The 13,495-nt window shown below is 45.1% G+C and overlaps 2 protein-coding genes across 2 annotated transcripts in view; one reads left to right on the top strand and one right to left on the bottom strand.

Annotated features, from left to right (window-relative positions):
• Window positions 1–9,267, bottom strand: part of FBXO16 (F-box protein 16) — a 38,493-nt gene extending 29,226 nt beyond the window's left edge. Inside the window, 2 exon segments of the mRNA XM_055714999.1 lie at window positions 2,825–2,967; window positions 9,194–9,267. Coding sequence (XP_055570974.1) covers window positions 2,825–2,920 — 96 coding nt within the window. The 5' untranslated portion in view covers window positions 2,921–2,967; window positions 9,194–9,267.
• Window positions 9,268–9,500: 233 nt separating this feature from the next.
• FZD3 (frizzled class receptor 3) overlaps window positions 9,501–13,495 on the top strand; it is a 61,472-nt gene continuing 57,477 nt past the window's right edge. The window contains exon 1 of the mRNA XM_055714744.1: window positions 9,501–9,612. The gene's annotated coding sequence lies outside the window, so the exon portion shown is untranslated. The remainder of the gene's footprint in view (window positions 9,613–13,495) is intronic.

Below are 13,495 nucleotides of genomic sequence, written 5' to 3'. Positions count from 1 at the left end.
AGAATGGCCCAAAATTGGTATAATCATCCACTGCCTTAATCAAGCCCATGTTTACTGTCCTCTCCTCCAAGGCCTTGGAACTGTACCTATAGCGTGCCTAAGCTGGCTGGCCTTGGATGCAGCCTGAGGCCTAGGTTGCTCCTGAGATCTGCTATCTCACATCCATGTCTTTTAAATCTTTTTTTAAAAGATTTTTTTTAAATCTATTTTTAAAGGTAGTTTTAAATAAGCTCAAGTTCAAGGCTGTCTGGCAAATCCCTCCACAGTCCACCCTTTGCTGCAAATGCCATTGGGGGCTCTTCTACCTCATGCCTAGCAGAAGGCAAATCATCTCCCAGCTTCCAGTCCTTCCCTAAGGACAGCACAGCCCTGCACTCAACAGGACTGGTGCTGAAGCCTGTCCAGTTTTGCTGCAGGCGAGCAGGTTGCCCTGTCTCCTACCTTTACTTCATCCTTAAGTTTAGCACAACCTTGGCAAATCTAAGGCTCCACCTCTGGTTTTCTGCCCATGAATGATGCATAATTTGAGGTTTCCTAATTCTGGCTTCTTGACTTTGGCCTGTCCCTGATGGTGATCCTGGCTTTAAAACAATCATGACTGCCCATGTCTCAGTTGTAACACCCTGGAAAGTCTTTTCTGTTCTAACCGCTGCTGTAAGGGCAGAAAACCACAGATAGGGGCAGCAGGACTTGGGATGTACAATACACAGGAGAGAGCTGGGTCCTACCAACAATGCAGACAAATGTACTCTTGAGCATGTTTGAGAATCCAGGGAAACCTACAGGAACTACTGGTGGAGTACCCCCAGAATTACCCAAAATTAGACAGGTAGCAGATTTTCGATACTAACGATTCTTGGCTCTGCTCCTAACAATTGTTTAGATAGAGATTAAATGCTTCTGCCTTGGATCAGCTCTGAATTCCCACCACTCCTGCCCCTCACTGCCTGATCTACTAACAAGTACATTTCTTACACACCTCTCCTCTCTACGTTTTCATCTTCTCCCTGTTTTTCACATGCCTTTTCTCTCTTCATTCTTTCTCTTAGCTCAAGAGTGCAAAAATGAACAAAGATATGATTGTATGAAAAAGGTGCCTTCTCAATCCCTAGCTCCCTATATATGTCAATTAGATTATCTCCTGATTTCAGCTGTCAGCAATATTTTTGTTGATGCTATTTTTTTTCCTGCTAACACTGCAGAGGAGTGTAGTGATATACAAAAAGGAGTTTCAGGCAGGTCAGTGCTTTAAAACCTGGATCAGAAATAAGCAAACACTTTTAATCATGAATTTCATCACTGAGCACAAGGCTCGGAGCTTATGGTATGTTCTTTCCTACTTGGAACATCATGAAGCACTGGAGTATACAACAATCCAATATGAGCTCCTAAAAGTTTTGCTGCAGCCTAATGCAACATCAGACTGCCTAAGGAGCAGACCAGTAAGAAGGTAGGAAAGGGTGGTTTTACCCACATACTTATTTCTAGTTAGATCATACTTTATTGCACAGCGATGTGCATCCGTGAAAATATGTTTTAAAGGGTGTAGGAAACAGACATTAAAATGATTCAAAGGCTGGAGAATATGCCAGATTGAAAGGACTTCAAAGAGCTCAATCTGTTTAGTTTATCAAAAAAAGTTCAAGTGTTGGCTTGAAGCAGGGTAAAAGTCCTTCCACAAAGCAAAAATACTGGTTACAGAATAGTTTAATAAGCTGGCAGAGGATGATTTAAATGATGGAAGCTAATGCTAGAGGTATTCAGACAGGAGACAAGGTTTCATCTTTTCATGGTATAGGGGATTAATCATGAGAATATTATCAGGGAAGTGATGAAATTTTCATTTCATAAGGAATGAAGGTTCTTAACCCCCAAGGAAGTCTGGATACCTTTGTGGAAGATACCTTTTAGCCAAATTCTAGTTACTGAGCTGAAGACTGGGAGAACTGCGCAAAACAAGAGGGCCCAAGAAATCCAGGAAGCCAGACTACATGATGTAATGGCCCTCTCTGGGTTAAATTCTATGAATCATCAAGAGAAATTTAAACTGAATTCTGAGGGAGGTATATGCTCCTGGTGATACATGAGCCAAAACCCCCACAGTTACATTAGCAGATCCCAGATATAGTATACAGTGTGGGAGGTTAGGAAATGCATCTCATTATTTATAAATTGAGTGCATCACTTCAGTTTCCAAAATACCAAGCTAGCCTCATCAGTGCAAGGCTAAGCAGAGAACCCAGGGCATGCGTACCAAGGTCTCTCCTACAAGTTGAGATGGAGCACTCTGGCCACTCAGAAACTTACACTGACACTCAGTTTGCTCTGGGGTTAATCTGAAGTCTTCTGGTGCAGAAAAAGAATCATTTGGTAAATTTCACCAAGAAATGGATACACATTTATTGTTTAAAAACAACTGATTTGGCAAAATAACAATACTTGAACTAAATTCTTCTGTGCTTTAAACAATGTACATTAGAACTTTCCATTTTTACATAACATTAGTTTTTATATATATGTATACATAATAAAAGACTGTATGTGTGTTTGATATATACATACCTCTAATCTTTAAGTTCTTATTAGATTACTTATGACCTATACAGGCAAAAACATAGTAAATTTTTTCTAGGACATGAGAATCTGTGAAGTAAACCTGAGAATTTGTCTTGGGATTTAAGAATATGCAAAACCGACTGGACAAGATCCTGAGCAAGTGCTCTAACTGACTTTGCCTTGAGGGCTGGACTAGATCTCCAGAAGTCCCTTCGACCCTCAACAATTCTGTGATTCTATGAAATTCAGCCATTTGCACAGAACTTGCCTTGTCATTCATGAGCTGGTGGTTCAGCGGAGTCCACATGCTCATCTTGGTCTGTAGCTTGGGGCCATCCACGTTTCTAGGAGGTGCAAATGCCATAGATTTAGGAGATGGTGGATCCTCTGGTGTCTTGACAGCGCCAATGGCTATGAAAATTGAACAGAACAAAGACCAATATTACCTCTGTGCTACTCCATTACATGTATGTAAGTGAAAAGCAAACAACTGTAAGAAGGAATCCAATGATTTCATAGCACAGCAATGATACAAGTAAGATGTATTTGGAAGTCAGTTAGGGTAAGGCCTTTCATTTTCTCTACCCACAGTAACTGTGACAGTAAAGGCCAGATTTCCTAATGGAATCTCTGTGCGCTAATTTCATATAAATAATTAATAATTAAGCGGGTCTTCCCCATCACAAATATTATTGAATATGCCTTTGATTTTTACTGGATGAATGATCACAACAGGGTATTTGCAGTGAGCTAGAAAGTACACAAAAATTCTCTTTCGAGTTGTTGGCACTGAGAACTGGAGATAACTTATGCATCTACTTAAGTGACACTAGCTTGGTTTTTACTGATTCTGATGGGCATATAATGCCAAGTCTCAAAGGGCCAATTTGCTTCTCTGACACTTAACTGAAAGAATAAAACACAGAGTGGTCTAGAATTGGCTGCAATCTCTCAGGGTCCTGTGTTCAGGCAGATTGGTTTAATGGTTTGGACTGACTGTGCTGCTCTTTTAAACAAAAATTTCATTGTGAAGTAAATTGGGCATTTAACAAAATTTTCCCTTCCCTTTTGTGCCACAAAGTAACTGGACTTCGTTCAAAGTCATTTGTTCATAAATTCTTGCCCAAACATAGGAAAAGCTTTTTTTCCTTCATCTTCTATCCTGCAGCTGGATTCAGCAGGATAATGTCATTGCTCACCTCAGGCATCCAATTTCCAGGCTGGAGGCTTAAGCTGCAGGAGCCTGAAAACCAAGTCATTTCTTTACCACATTAAAAAATATCTCAGTTCCCTGCATATAGTTATTAGGCAATTTTTCTGTAAACACTTCAGATCACTTTAAAGCTTTGCGGTGGCAAGGTGATTAATAGGACTTTTGGAACAAAAGAAAAGGCAAATCTACTAAATAACTCCAATATTGTGTTGCCAGTCTACCCTGAACTCAAGCAGCTCAAAACCCACCCAGCAAAAGGATCTTTCTAGCTAATGCAGCTCTGAGGTTCACAAGACATATCTTTGTGAAAGCCCAGTTCCCCAGACAGAATTCCTGTCTAGATCAATGGAAGATTGATCTTCAAAACCCACTGCAGGATCTGTCCAGGCACATGACCTTTTTGATTAGTTTTTCCTCCCTTTCTTTCCTAAGTTATTATGGAATCAAACAAATACAAAGAAAAAAGAAAAATCTGTTACATCTTTCTGTATCTGGTGATGTAATATGGTTCGTGGTTAGAAAATAAGTTCATTACAAGACTCTGAGTTCTTTCTGTTTCTTTGTTTTTGGTTTTTTTTGCTAGAGATCCTTAAATATCGTATTGTCTGCACACTGCAATTTTAACTTCCCAGAGAAGCCACTGAAAGCTAAAAGACTTAGTAAGGTTTCAAAGCTGCACATTCGGTAGTTGGCCAATGTTAGAGGTTTCTTGTGTAACTGAGTAGGTGTATTAGGGATACACATTTGATGGGATCACTTACTGGGTTGTTTTTTTTGTTTTGTTTTGGTTTGGTTTTCTGCAAGGCCCCTGCCCTTTTCAATGCACAGAAATGCAACATTACAAGCTACAGAAACAGCTCCACTGCCAAAAAAACAGGTTCAGGCAACCATGTCCTGTTTTTCAGGGACAACCTTCTACATTAGTCACAAAAACATCAGTTGTCACTGCAGCACACTCCCAACCCTGGATTCACGTTCCAGTTTCCCTACGCAGACATGCTTGCTTGGTGCTGGAGCAGCTGCGTTCACAAAGCACCTCTGTGAACTGGTGTGTTAGCAGCTCGTAGTCCAAAGAGACAGTTGTGCCTCTGGACCCTGCTGAGAGCCTTCCGTGCCAAAAATGTGGCTCAGAACCTGGCAGAAGTCATATTCCCAGCTGCACATGCTGTAAAACTGCCTGAATCGCATTTGATGTTCGAGCATGATGTGTAAACAGGGCTGCAAAGGCAGGTACTATCAGGCAAAAAGGTGAGCGTAGCCAAACGTTTTAACTTTGTACCCGATGTGCCAGCCTGCCAGCCCTCCCTCATTAGCCCTTGGCTAGCACAGTCACACAACCACCATTCACTCTGCTCCTCACCTCCTCAGCTACACAAAGTCGTGACAAGGGGAGGGAGGCAATTCCACGTCCAACCTCAGCAGCCTGTGTTTACAGGATGAATTCTTCGGTGAAGTCAGAACTGTGCAGTGTCACTTTAGCACATGTGTTTTACTGGGGTTCCTCAAAGGCACATTGTACATGCTGGGACTCCGTGCCCTTACTTAGTAGGTGACCTTGAACTTCATGGGATGCATCAGAGGAGCCAGCAGCGTTAGAAAATCTAGAAGCACCTTACCTGTAACATGCAGCTAGCCTAAAAACCGGACTGCAAGTTTTTTATAGGCATTCTAAGAAGAGACTTGTTTTACCAAAGTTTAGCTACCTGTTCCCTAAAGGAAAACCTGCGCTTGTCTTCACCCTGAATGCCCTATCCCTGGCAGGATTGACAGCTAATTTGGTTTCCTCAAGAGCCTAGAGTAACTCTGATCAGAGTTAATCTCTGACACCAGTGCTAGCTTAACAGTTGGATCTGATGATCTTTGGATGGATCTTTGGACTCGAAGATCTTTTCCAACCTGAACAATTCTATGATTCCATGATTTTGTGACACTGAGGTGGCTGCAGCAGCTTGCTCAGTGCACATTAAAAAGCAGCTGGTGCACTGTGCAGACCAGTGATTGTCAAGCTGTTTAGCCAGGGCCCCACTTTTCTTCTGCAATGGTTGTTATCTTTGGACTGGCTGCCCAAAATAACATTCCAGAGATTGCTCCAGCTTGTTCTTCATGTATCCTGGGATGAAGTTGATCAAGCTCAGCTGATCCGAAAACATTCAGCCAGCAAAGAGACATGAGATGAGGTTAACAAGAAATCAAGCTCTAAGGGAAATGTTGGTTGACCCAGAGAGGAAAAGCTATTGACACATGGTGCTAAAGAAATTATCTATTGTTATTCTTCTAGGAAAAATAAAAAGGCAATGTAGGAGCAGGTGGCAGGCATAGTAAATACCAGTGCAAAAGAGTTTTGTGGGAAAGACTGGGGAAAGACCAATTTTTGTGAGTACAGAGTTTTCAAGCTGGTTGTTTGATTAACCTCACACTAAGTTGGTCAGAGATCTCCAGAACACAAATGTTAAAGAGCAAAACTACCCAGGTTGCTACAGCCAGAGAGTACTTAGGAATGGTTCACAGTTCGAATGAAAGGATATACTGAGTGGGGATCCAAGAGATTTGTGCTTTTTGAGATGTATGGAGAAAACACATGTAATTTCACAGGGCAGGAAACATGAATGGCATGGTCTAACAGCAAGACAATTTCAAGATCGAAATCCTGCTGAAGCCAATGGAATACTTTCACTGATTTCAGTACAAGTTGAGTCTAGCCCTTGGTTTAAAAAATGTGATTGCATTTAAGAAAGATTAACAATACATAATGATCATATCACATTAACCAAGGGCATTGGAATAATTTCCTTTAGCTAGGTTAATCTCTGCTTAACCCTCTGGCATTCCAGAGGTTTGTGCAAACCATACTCAAAACAAGTCCTTCAGAAGCAGACCTGCTTTATTAGTGTTTTTGACCACATCCTATAGCAGTCAGCCTTTGCAGTTCAACAAAGCCTGGTGCACTCAGGCTTAAGGATGCATTTTGCAGAGAAAGAGCCTAATCACATTGATCCATGTGATGACAATAGCACAGTCGAGGAGTTCAGTTGTGAATAAATGGAATTCAACTGAATCACTCTTAAGCTCAGACAGGAAAGTATTTTTTATTGTAAATTATTATATTGACAATAAACAGTGTGATGATTGATGCAATGGCAGAAACGCTTTAAAGAGCAGTAACAGGAAAACAATCTAGAATGTACGCCAAACTACAAGGCATTCAAAATAGAAAAATTCCAAGAGGATAGCTCTGGGTGGAACAGATAATGTGAAACAGATCCTCAAATGTAAGGGAACACTTAGAAAGATGGCAAGAGGAGAAGGGCAGGAGGCTAAGTGCACATTTACAATGATTTACAACAAGGAGGCCAATACTGCACTCCTTTCCCTCTAGCTAGCCCTTAACCCACAAGCTGCAAAGCACTGCTATCATCCAGCCTTCCACATTCGGCACCTGCACTTTGCACAGTGATGCCCTGTCCTCAGTTAATATGGCCACTCTGGCTGCATGATATTGCTAGTGTTCCCCACTGCCGCATCAGCCTTGTCACAGTTGTTCCCAGTGCTGTGGAAGGCTCTGTGATCCTGACACAGAGGTTTGCCCAGCTGGCTTTGAGGATCTCTGTGGTACCAATGCTACAGCATCAATAAACCCCAGAGCACAGCATCGCCACAGCACTGATAAACCCAAACACCTGCAGCACCTTGTGCTACTGGTATTTTTGACTTCCCCAGCACCACCACCTCTGTTGTACCCTGCACCACCTGAGACCAACACCTCTACCCCTGCCAGGGTGTGCTAGAAATGTCCCTGTGCACAAGAACGCAAGGCTTGAGTACCCCTACGATCCCCCTTACCCCAGGCAGTGAATAACTAACTGCATTCCTCACTGCTCCATGATGCCCACCAAAGCATCGATACCTCCATATACCATCGCAGAGGTGATACTCTCTAATAATCAACAGACCCAACCCCCCTTGTGCTCCTCCATGCCCCCTACCCATGCCCTTGCTATGCTGCTTTAACTTCCATACCGATTCTCTTCATAACCATGGCTCAAAGGTGTGTCAGAGGAAATTCAGATATTAGATATTAGGAAACATTTCTTTACCAAGAGGGTGGGAAAACATGGAAACAGGCTTCCTAGAGAGGTGGGAAATAGCTCAAGCCTGTGAGTGTTTAAAAGGCATTTTGAAGATTCCCTTAATAATATGCTTTGACTTTTGGTCAGCCCAGACGCAGTCTGGCAGTTGCCCTAGGTGATCATTGTAGGTCCCTTCCTACTGCAACTATTCTATCCTATCCTACCCCCTTTACCCCACAGCATCACTCAGCTTCAAAGGACCCTCTTTGGTCTCCAATAAACCCGGCAATTTCCCTTCCCTGGTTGTGATAATCCTTGACTGCTCTCCTCTGTGCCCTTGTTACAAATGCTCTCCAGGATCTGCTCCAAGCCCAGAAGCACCAACTCCCACTCCTGATCCACATCAGTCTCCTTGTGTCCTACAGGGCCAGTGTCCTCCCAGGAGCTGTCACAGCACTGCATAGTCCCAATGACATTACACCCAGGGGAATTAATCAGTATTGATCCCTAACACCTTTTCTCCCCTAAATAAGACAACAGAAAGGTCCCTTTTATCCCTAGAGAATAAAGTATTTCCCTTTCTACTCCAACCTCACTGAATTTATATTCTGCTCTGCAGTTGGACGATCCATGAAGTTTTTATCTCAAAGTCCACCAGAACTTCCCTAGTCCTGCAACACATACAGTTACACCGCCCAGTGTCCCCGCATCCTGCGATGTCCCGATAGCTTTCCCCACCCCACTTTAAAAGGCAGTAGCAAACCTCAGCCGCTCACAAGTATGTCTCTAGGTACCAATGCTTTTCCACACATTTACTGAGTTTCTACTCTTTGCATGACAACTTTATGCACTGTCCTTTTGAGCATTAATATTTCTAAGTACTCCTTCCATCCACAGACTGAAATCTCTCCCAGCACCCAAAGGCAACAACAACCCCCTTGGGCCCCAGGCCTGACAGCGCTGCAGAGGGGCAGCCCCCAGGCCCTTTGTGCCTCAGTGTCCCCCACCGTAGCGTTTATACCACAGGGTGCCTTGGAGACCCCCTTGCTAACAGCACCGGCCGTGCTTGGTGCACACAGGGGTCTTCCATCTCCCCGCCAGACTCCCTCTCTGCACCCTACTGTATCTGTTATCCCCTCCACACCCCCCACGGAGTTTGTGCTCCCCTCTCTTTCCACTGTCCCTCTGTGCCCCGATGCATTTGTACCCCCTTCCCCATGCCACACCGCGTTTGTTCCCCCAGTGCCCCACAGCACTTGTCCCTTCGCGCCCCACTGCGGCCGTACCTCCTCACCACGCACCCCCCTGTACCCCACTCTCTCCCAGGGGATGCGGCCACTCCCGTGTCCCCTCAGACCTGGGTGACCCCCGAGCTCGGGGCCGGGCCGCCCGTCACCTGCCTCCTCCCCGCCCGCGGGCGTGCGGCCTGCTCCTCCCGCAAGGCCGCTTCCCGTCGCTATGGCAACCGCTCCCCGCGGGCACCCCGCCCCCGGCAAAGGCGCCAGCCAATCAGATCCTACCAGCGGGGGGCGGGAAGGCAGAGCGGCCGGAGGTTCCGATCGACCTAGCAACCTGCTCTGCTCTTTCTGATTGGCTGGTTCGCTTCGGCAGGGAGAGGGGCGGGGCGCGGCAGGGCGTGACGGCGCGGGGGGGCGGGGCGGAGGCGCGGGGCGGGGCGGGCGCTGCGGCGGGGTCGGGCGCGAGGAGGCGCGGCCGCTGCCTCCGCCGCCACCTGAGGGAAGGAGCGGGGCCGCGGCGGCGGGACTTCGCGCTGAGGTAACGGCGGGGACCTGGGCCGCGCGGAGAGGGGGCGGGATGTAGAGATGGGCAACGGGTTTCCCTCAGTGATGTCGTTCTTTCATCCCCACAGCGGCCGCCTCGCTCGCTAAGGGGTAGAGACACCCGCTCCCGGAGACGGCGCTGTGGGGGGCGGCCATCAAGCGTCTTCTGGGCGGGGGAGTGTGCGGAGCGGAGGGTTAAGTCCCCCACTCTGATGTGGCGGGCGGCCGAAGGACGGGGGATGCTAGTCCTCTCCTCCGCGGAACGCCATGGAGGTGCGGGATCCACCCCCAGTCCCTCTGCAGCGCCTGGGAGCCGGGAGATGCTGGTCCCGTGCGTTCCCGCTCCCCCTGCCCCCGCCAGTGCGCAGGGGACCCAGCAGAAAGGGATGCTCGTCCCATGCATTTCCCCTCCCTTTCCATTAGCTACCCAAGGGGAGGGGATGCGAATCCCAGGTACTCCGCTTCCTTCTCCTCGCAGTGCACTGGGGACGCCGGGGAGAGGGATTTTAGTCCGTGTGCGCTCTCTCCCCTTTTCTCCTTGCTGTGTGTGCATCCAAAAGGAAAGGGCACCCGCTGTCCCTCTCTCCCAGCAGTGTGGTGGGGACCGAGGGGGAGGGGGTGCCGGTCCCCCTCCACACACGTGCATCTTTTCTTCTGCAGTACATTGAGGACCCAAGAGATTGCTAGTCCCACGCTTCCCTCCTTTCATGTTGCAGTGTGGTAGCAGCGACCTGGGAGGAAAGGGATGCTAGTCCCATGCGCATCTCCCTCCCCCCTTTCCCTTTGCAGTGCAGGAGGGACCCAAGGGGATGTTGGCTCGATCCATGTACTTTTCCTTTTGCAATGCAGCAGTGTGGACCCGGGGGAAGGGATGCTAGTCTTACCGTACATATATATTCTTCCTTTTCCTTTGCAATGCAGCAGGAATCTGAGGGGATGCTAGTCCCGTGTGTGCTCTTGTTCCTTTTGGCTTTAAAACATAGGGGGAAAGGGGATGCTAGTTCAGTCTGCACCCTACCTCCTCTTCCAGTCTAAGGGATGACAGCTAGCTTCCTCTCCATTTGCCATGCAATATGAACTCACGCAGAGAGATGCTAGACCTGTCCCTCCATATGCATGGAGAATCTTGCCTCTTGCCGGAAAGAGTTTCTGCCTTTCTGTTCTCCCTGCGGGGAGCGGGGACTGTTGTGGTGTCACTGTGAGGAGGAAGAGGAGATACTGTGTGTCTCTTCATTCTGCCCTGTAGTACAGTGAGGAGGAGCATGAAAGAATGGGTGAGTGTAGCACGTGCCCTCTGTCCTCCATGGCCTTCTATTTGAAATAGGGGATGTGGGGAATTATAATGTGGTTCTCCCTTAGTACGTAACAGAAGTGGAACAGGGGAGTACAGCACTGGGGTTTCTTTCCCACTGACTAATTAAAATGGAGTTGGGAGAATAATGTGCCTTCATGTGGGTGGGAATGGATTGGGGAAAAGCTACCAGTGCTGGTATACAATGAATGAGTTCCTTTCTCCATGATCAGAACTGGGTGGGGAATGACTAAGGTGACATTCTCCTCTTCTCACTTGTACAGGAGTCGTCTAGTTTGTTGTTTTATCACCCTGTTTCTCTGAGACAGATTAACTGTGAATTGATCCACCTACATACTTCTAAAGTCTGATGACTTTTTTTTCCTCATTGCCCCCCTCCGATTTGCTCCCTTTGTAACTCTGAAATTTATTTGAAAAAAAAGAATAATTTCACTTGTGCGAGTCAACACTTTGATTTCATGATTTTCACTCTTTATAATAGTCATCTATGCATGGCCTAGTTTATTCTTTACAGCAGGAATTGGATGAGCTTCTTATGATTATAAATAATGTATAAGTCCATAACCACACTAACAAACTAGCTGTTTCCTACCCCTTTTGCCTGCAGGTTTTTTTTGCAGTGCCTTGGGGTAGGTAGGTAGGTATCCCCTCCTCCTCTTTTATCCCCAGTGTCATCAAAAGCGTTTCTTTTTGTTTTTATGTACATATAAAAATAACCACAAAATTTCATATGTAGAGGCTTAACAAAGAGTATACTGAACTGGATCTGTGGTAAGAAACTGTCTTGACACTAAGGATTGCTTATTACAGCATTCATCTGTCTACACCAATTAATAGGTCATCTATATACTTGTTTGCAAAACTTTTGCCTCCTTTCGCAATGATATGGTTGTCTTTTTTTCTTCATTTCACCTAGATTTTTTTTTTCCATGAAAGAGCACTGGGTAACTAGGCTATATAATGTTCTTTTCTATCTCTAGTAATTATATGCTTTATGTCCTTTATGATGCTACATAATAATAAGATCTTGAGCATAAAATGGAAAAGTCCTGAAAGAACACAATGAAAATTTTTCTGCTTTTTGCACAGTTAAAACTTTTCGTGGCTTGTTGAATCTACGTTTTTGTATGGTTTTTTTCCAGTTTGAGGTTGTGGGGAATTCAGAGGATGGGTGGATTTGTCTGGGGTCTCTACTTTGAATGTCGTTAATATGATGATTTGTGTGAAGTGTTCTTGGAGTTTTTCCCAAGACTCTAGATCCTGACCTGGATTTGCCCAATGTTCTTGGTTCAAACTTTAACAGAATAACTGGTGCAAGTATGGTGAACCTCTCTTATGAAGCATTATCTACTGATTGCTGCTGGAATGGCACCTGAATTACAGGGTGCATGCTAAATAGTCAGTTGCTAATCCATACTGCAGATTGACTTTACTGAAGTTGTTGAATAAAGTCTTTTGGAGTTGGTGGCCAAAGAGTTTGGGAAAAAGGAAAAAAGTACTTGAAGCCAGTGTTGTGGAGGTGACAGCGAACTGAAAAAGCTTGTTTTCCTTATTTTGGTGAACTATTATTAAAATGTTAAAATCAAAGGACTAGATTCAAAGAGTATTAGGCACCTTGTATAAAACTAAGTAGGAATTGGTTTTGTCTGTCTGTAACTTGTGATCCTTCTGGTCAGCATGTGAGAATATGCAGAAGTCTTCAGGTTTAAGTAATGCTGCCTGGATACGGGATAGTTCAGGTCTTTGTTTTTTTTGAGAGGTGCCAAAGCTGCCTGGAATATGGGATAGTTCAGGTCTTTGGTTTTTTTGAGAGGTGCCAAATTCTTAAAAAGTAACTCTTGAGATGTGCCTGCCTTAGATCAGAAGGACATAGCTTTTCAAAGCCACATGAACTTGAAATTGGACTACAGTCAGGTGTGGTTAGATGTAGCATGTTTTAAATATTGTGCCTAATTCTGATCTTTTACGTTCAGTGTGTTGACTGCTCTTCAGACAACGCTTGGCTCATAACATAAGAAAGGCACTGTGATTTGAGCTGTGTTGCTTGGTTCTGCCACCTAAGTTAAGGTGTAGATAGTTCTCTCTGCTTTTTTTTTTTTTTTTTTTTTCCTGCGGGGGGGGCATGGTTTAGAACAGTTTCCTTATTTGTATTCTTCATGTACTTCAATGCTGCCTCAAACACGGGTTCCCTGTCAATAGCTGTGAGAGAGTAAGCAGCCTGTGAAAGCAAGTTGTCAATGAACTTAATGTGGTTATGTTTAGCATCTTGGTCTTTTTCCTATTTACATGTTTGTTTTTACCAGCCTGTCTTGAGCAGCTACAGCCAAAAACATTGCCTCACATGATCTGAAAGAGCAGCACAGAATTGTTTAGGTTGGAAGGAACCTCTCAAGATTATCTAGTCCAACCCACAAAGTGTATGAGGGTTTAAAGAGGTATATACTATTAAATTTTTCTGACCATAACATAGGCCTATGTAAACAAAAGTGTGCATACATAACTTTTTTGACCAGCTGATACCAGTAGAAGTTTGGTAATTAACTCTTGTACCTCTCACTAAGTTTGC

This window comes from Falco cherrug, chromosome 6, assembly GCF_023634085.1.
Source record: "Falco cherrug isolate bFalChe1 chromosome 6, bFalChe1.pri, whole genome shotgun sequence".
NCBI lineage: Eukaryota > Metazoa > Chordata > Aves > Falconiformes > Falconidae > Falco > Falco cherrug.
The sequence above is the reverse complement of the archived record's forward strand: the minus strand, read 5'-3'. Positions and strand labels throughout refer to the sequence as shown.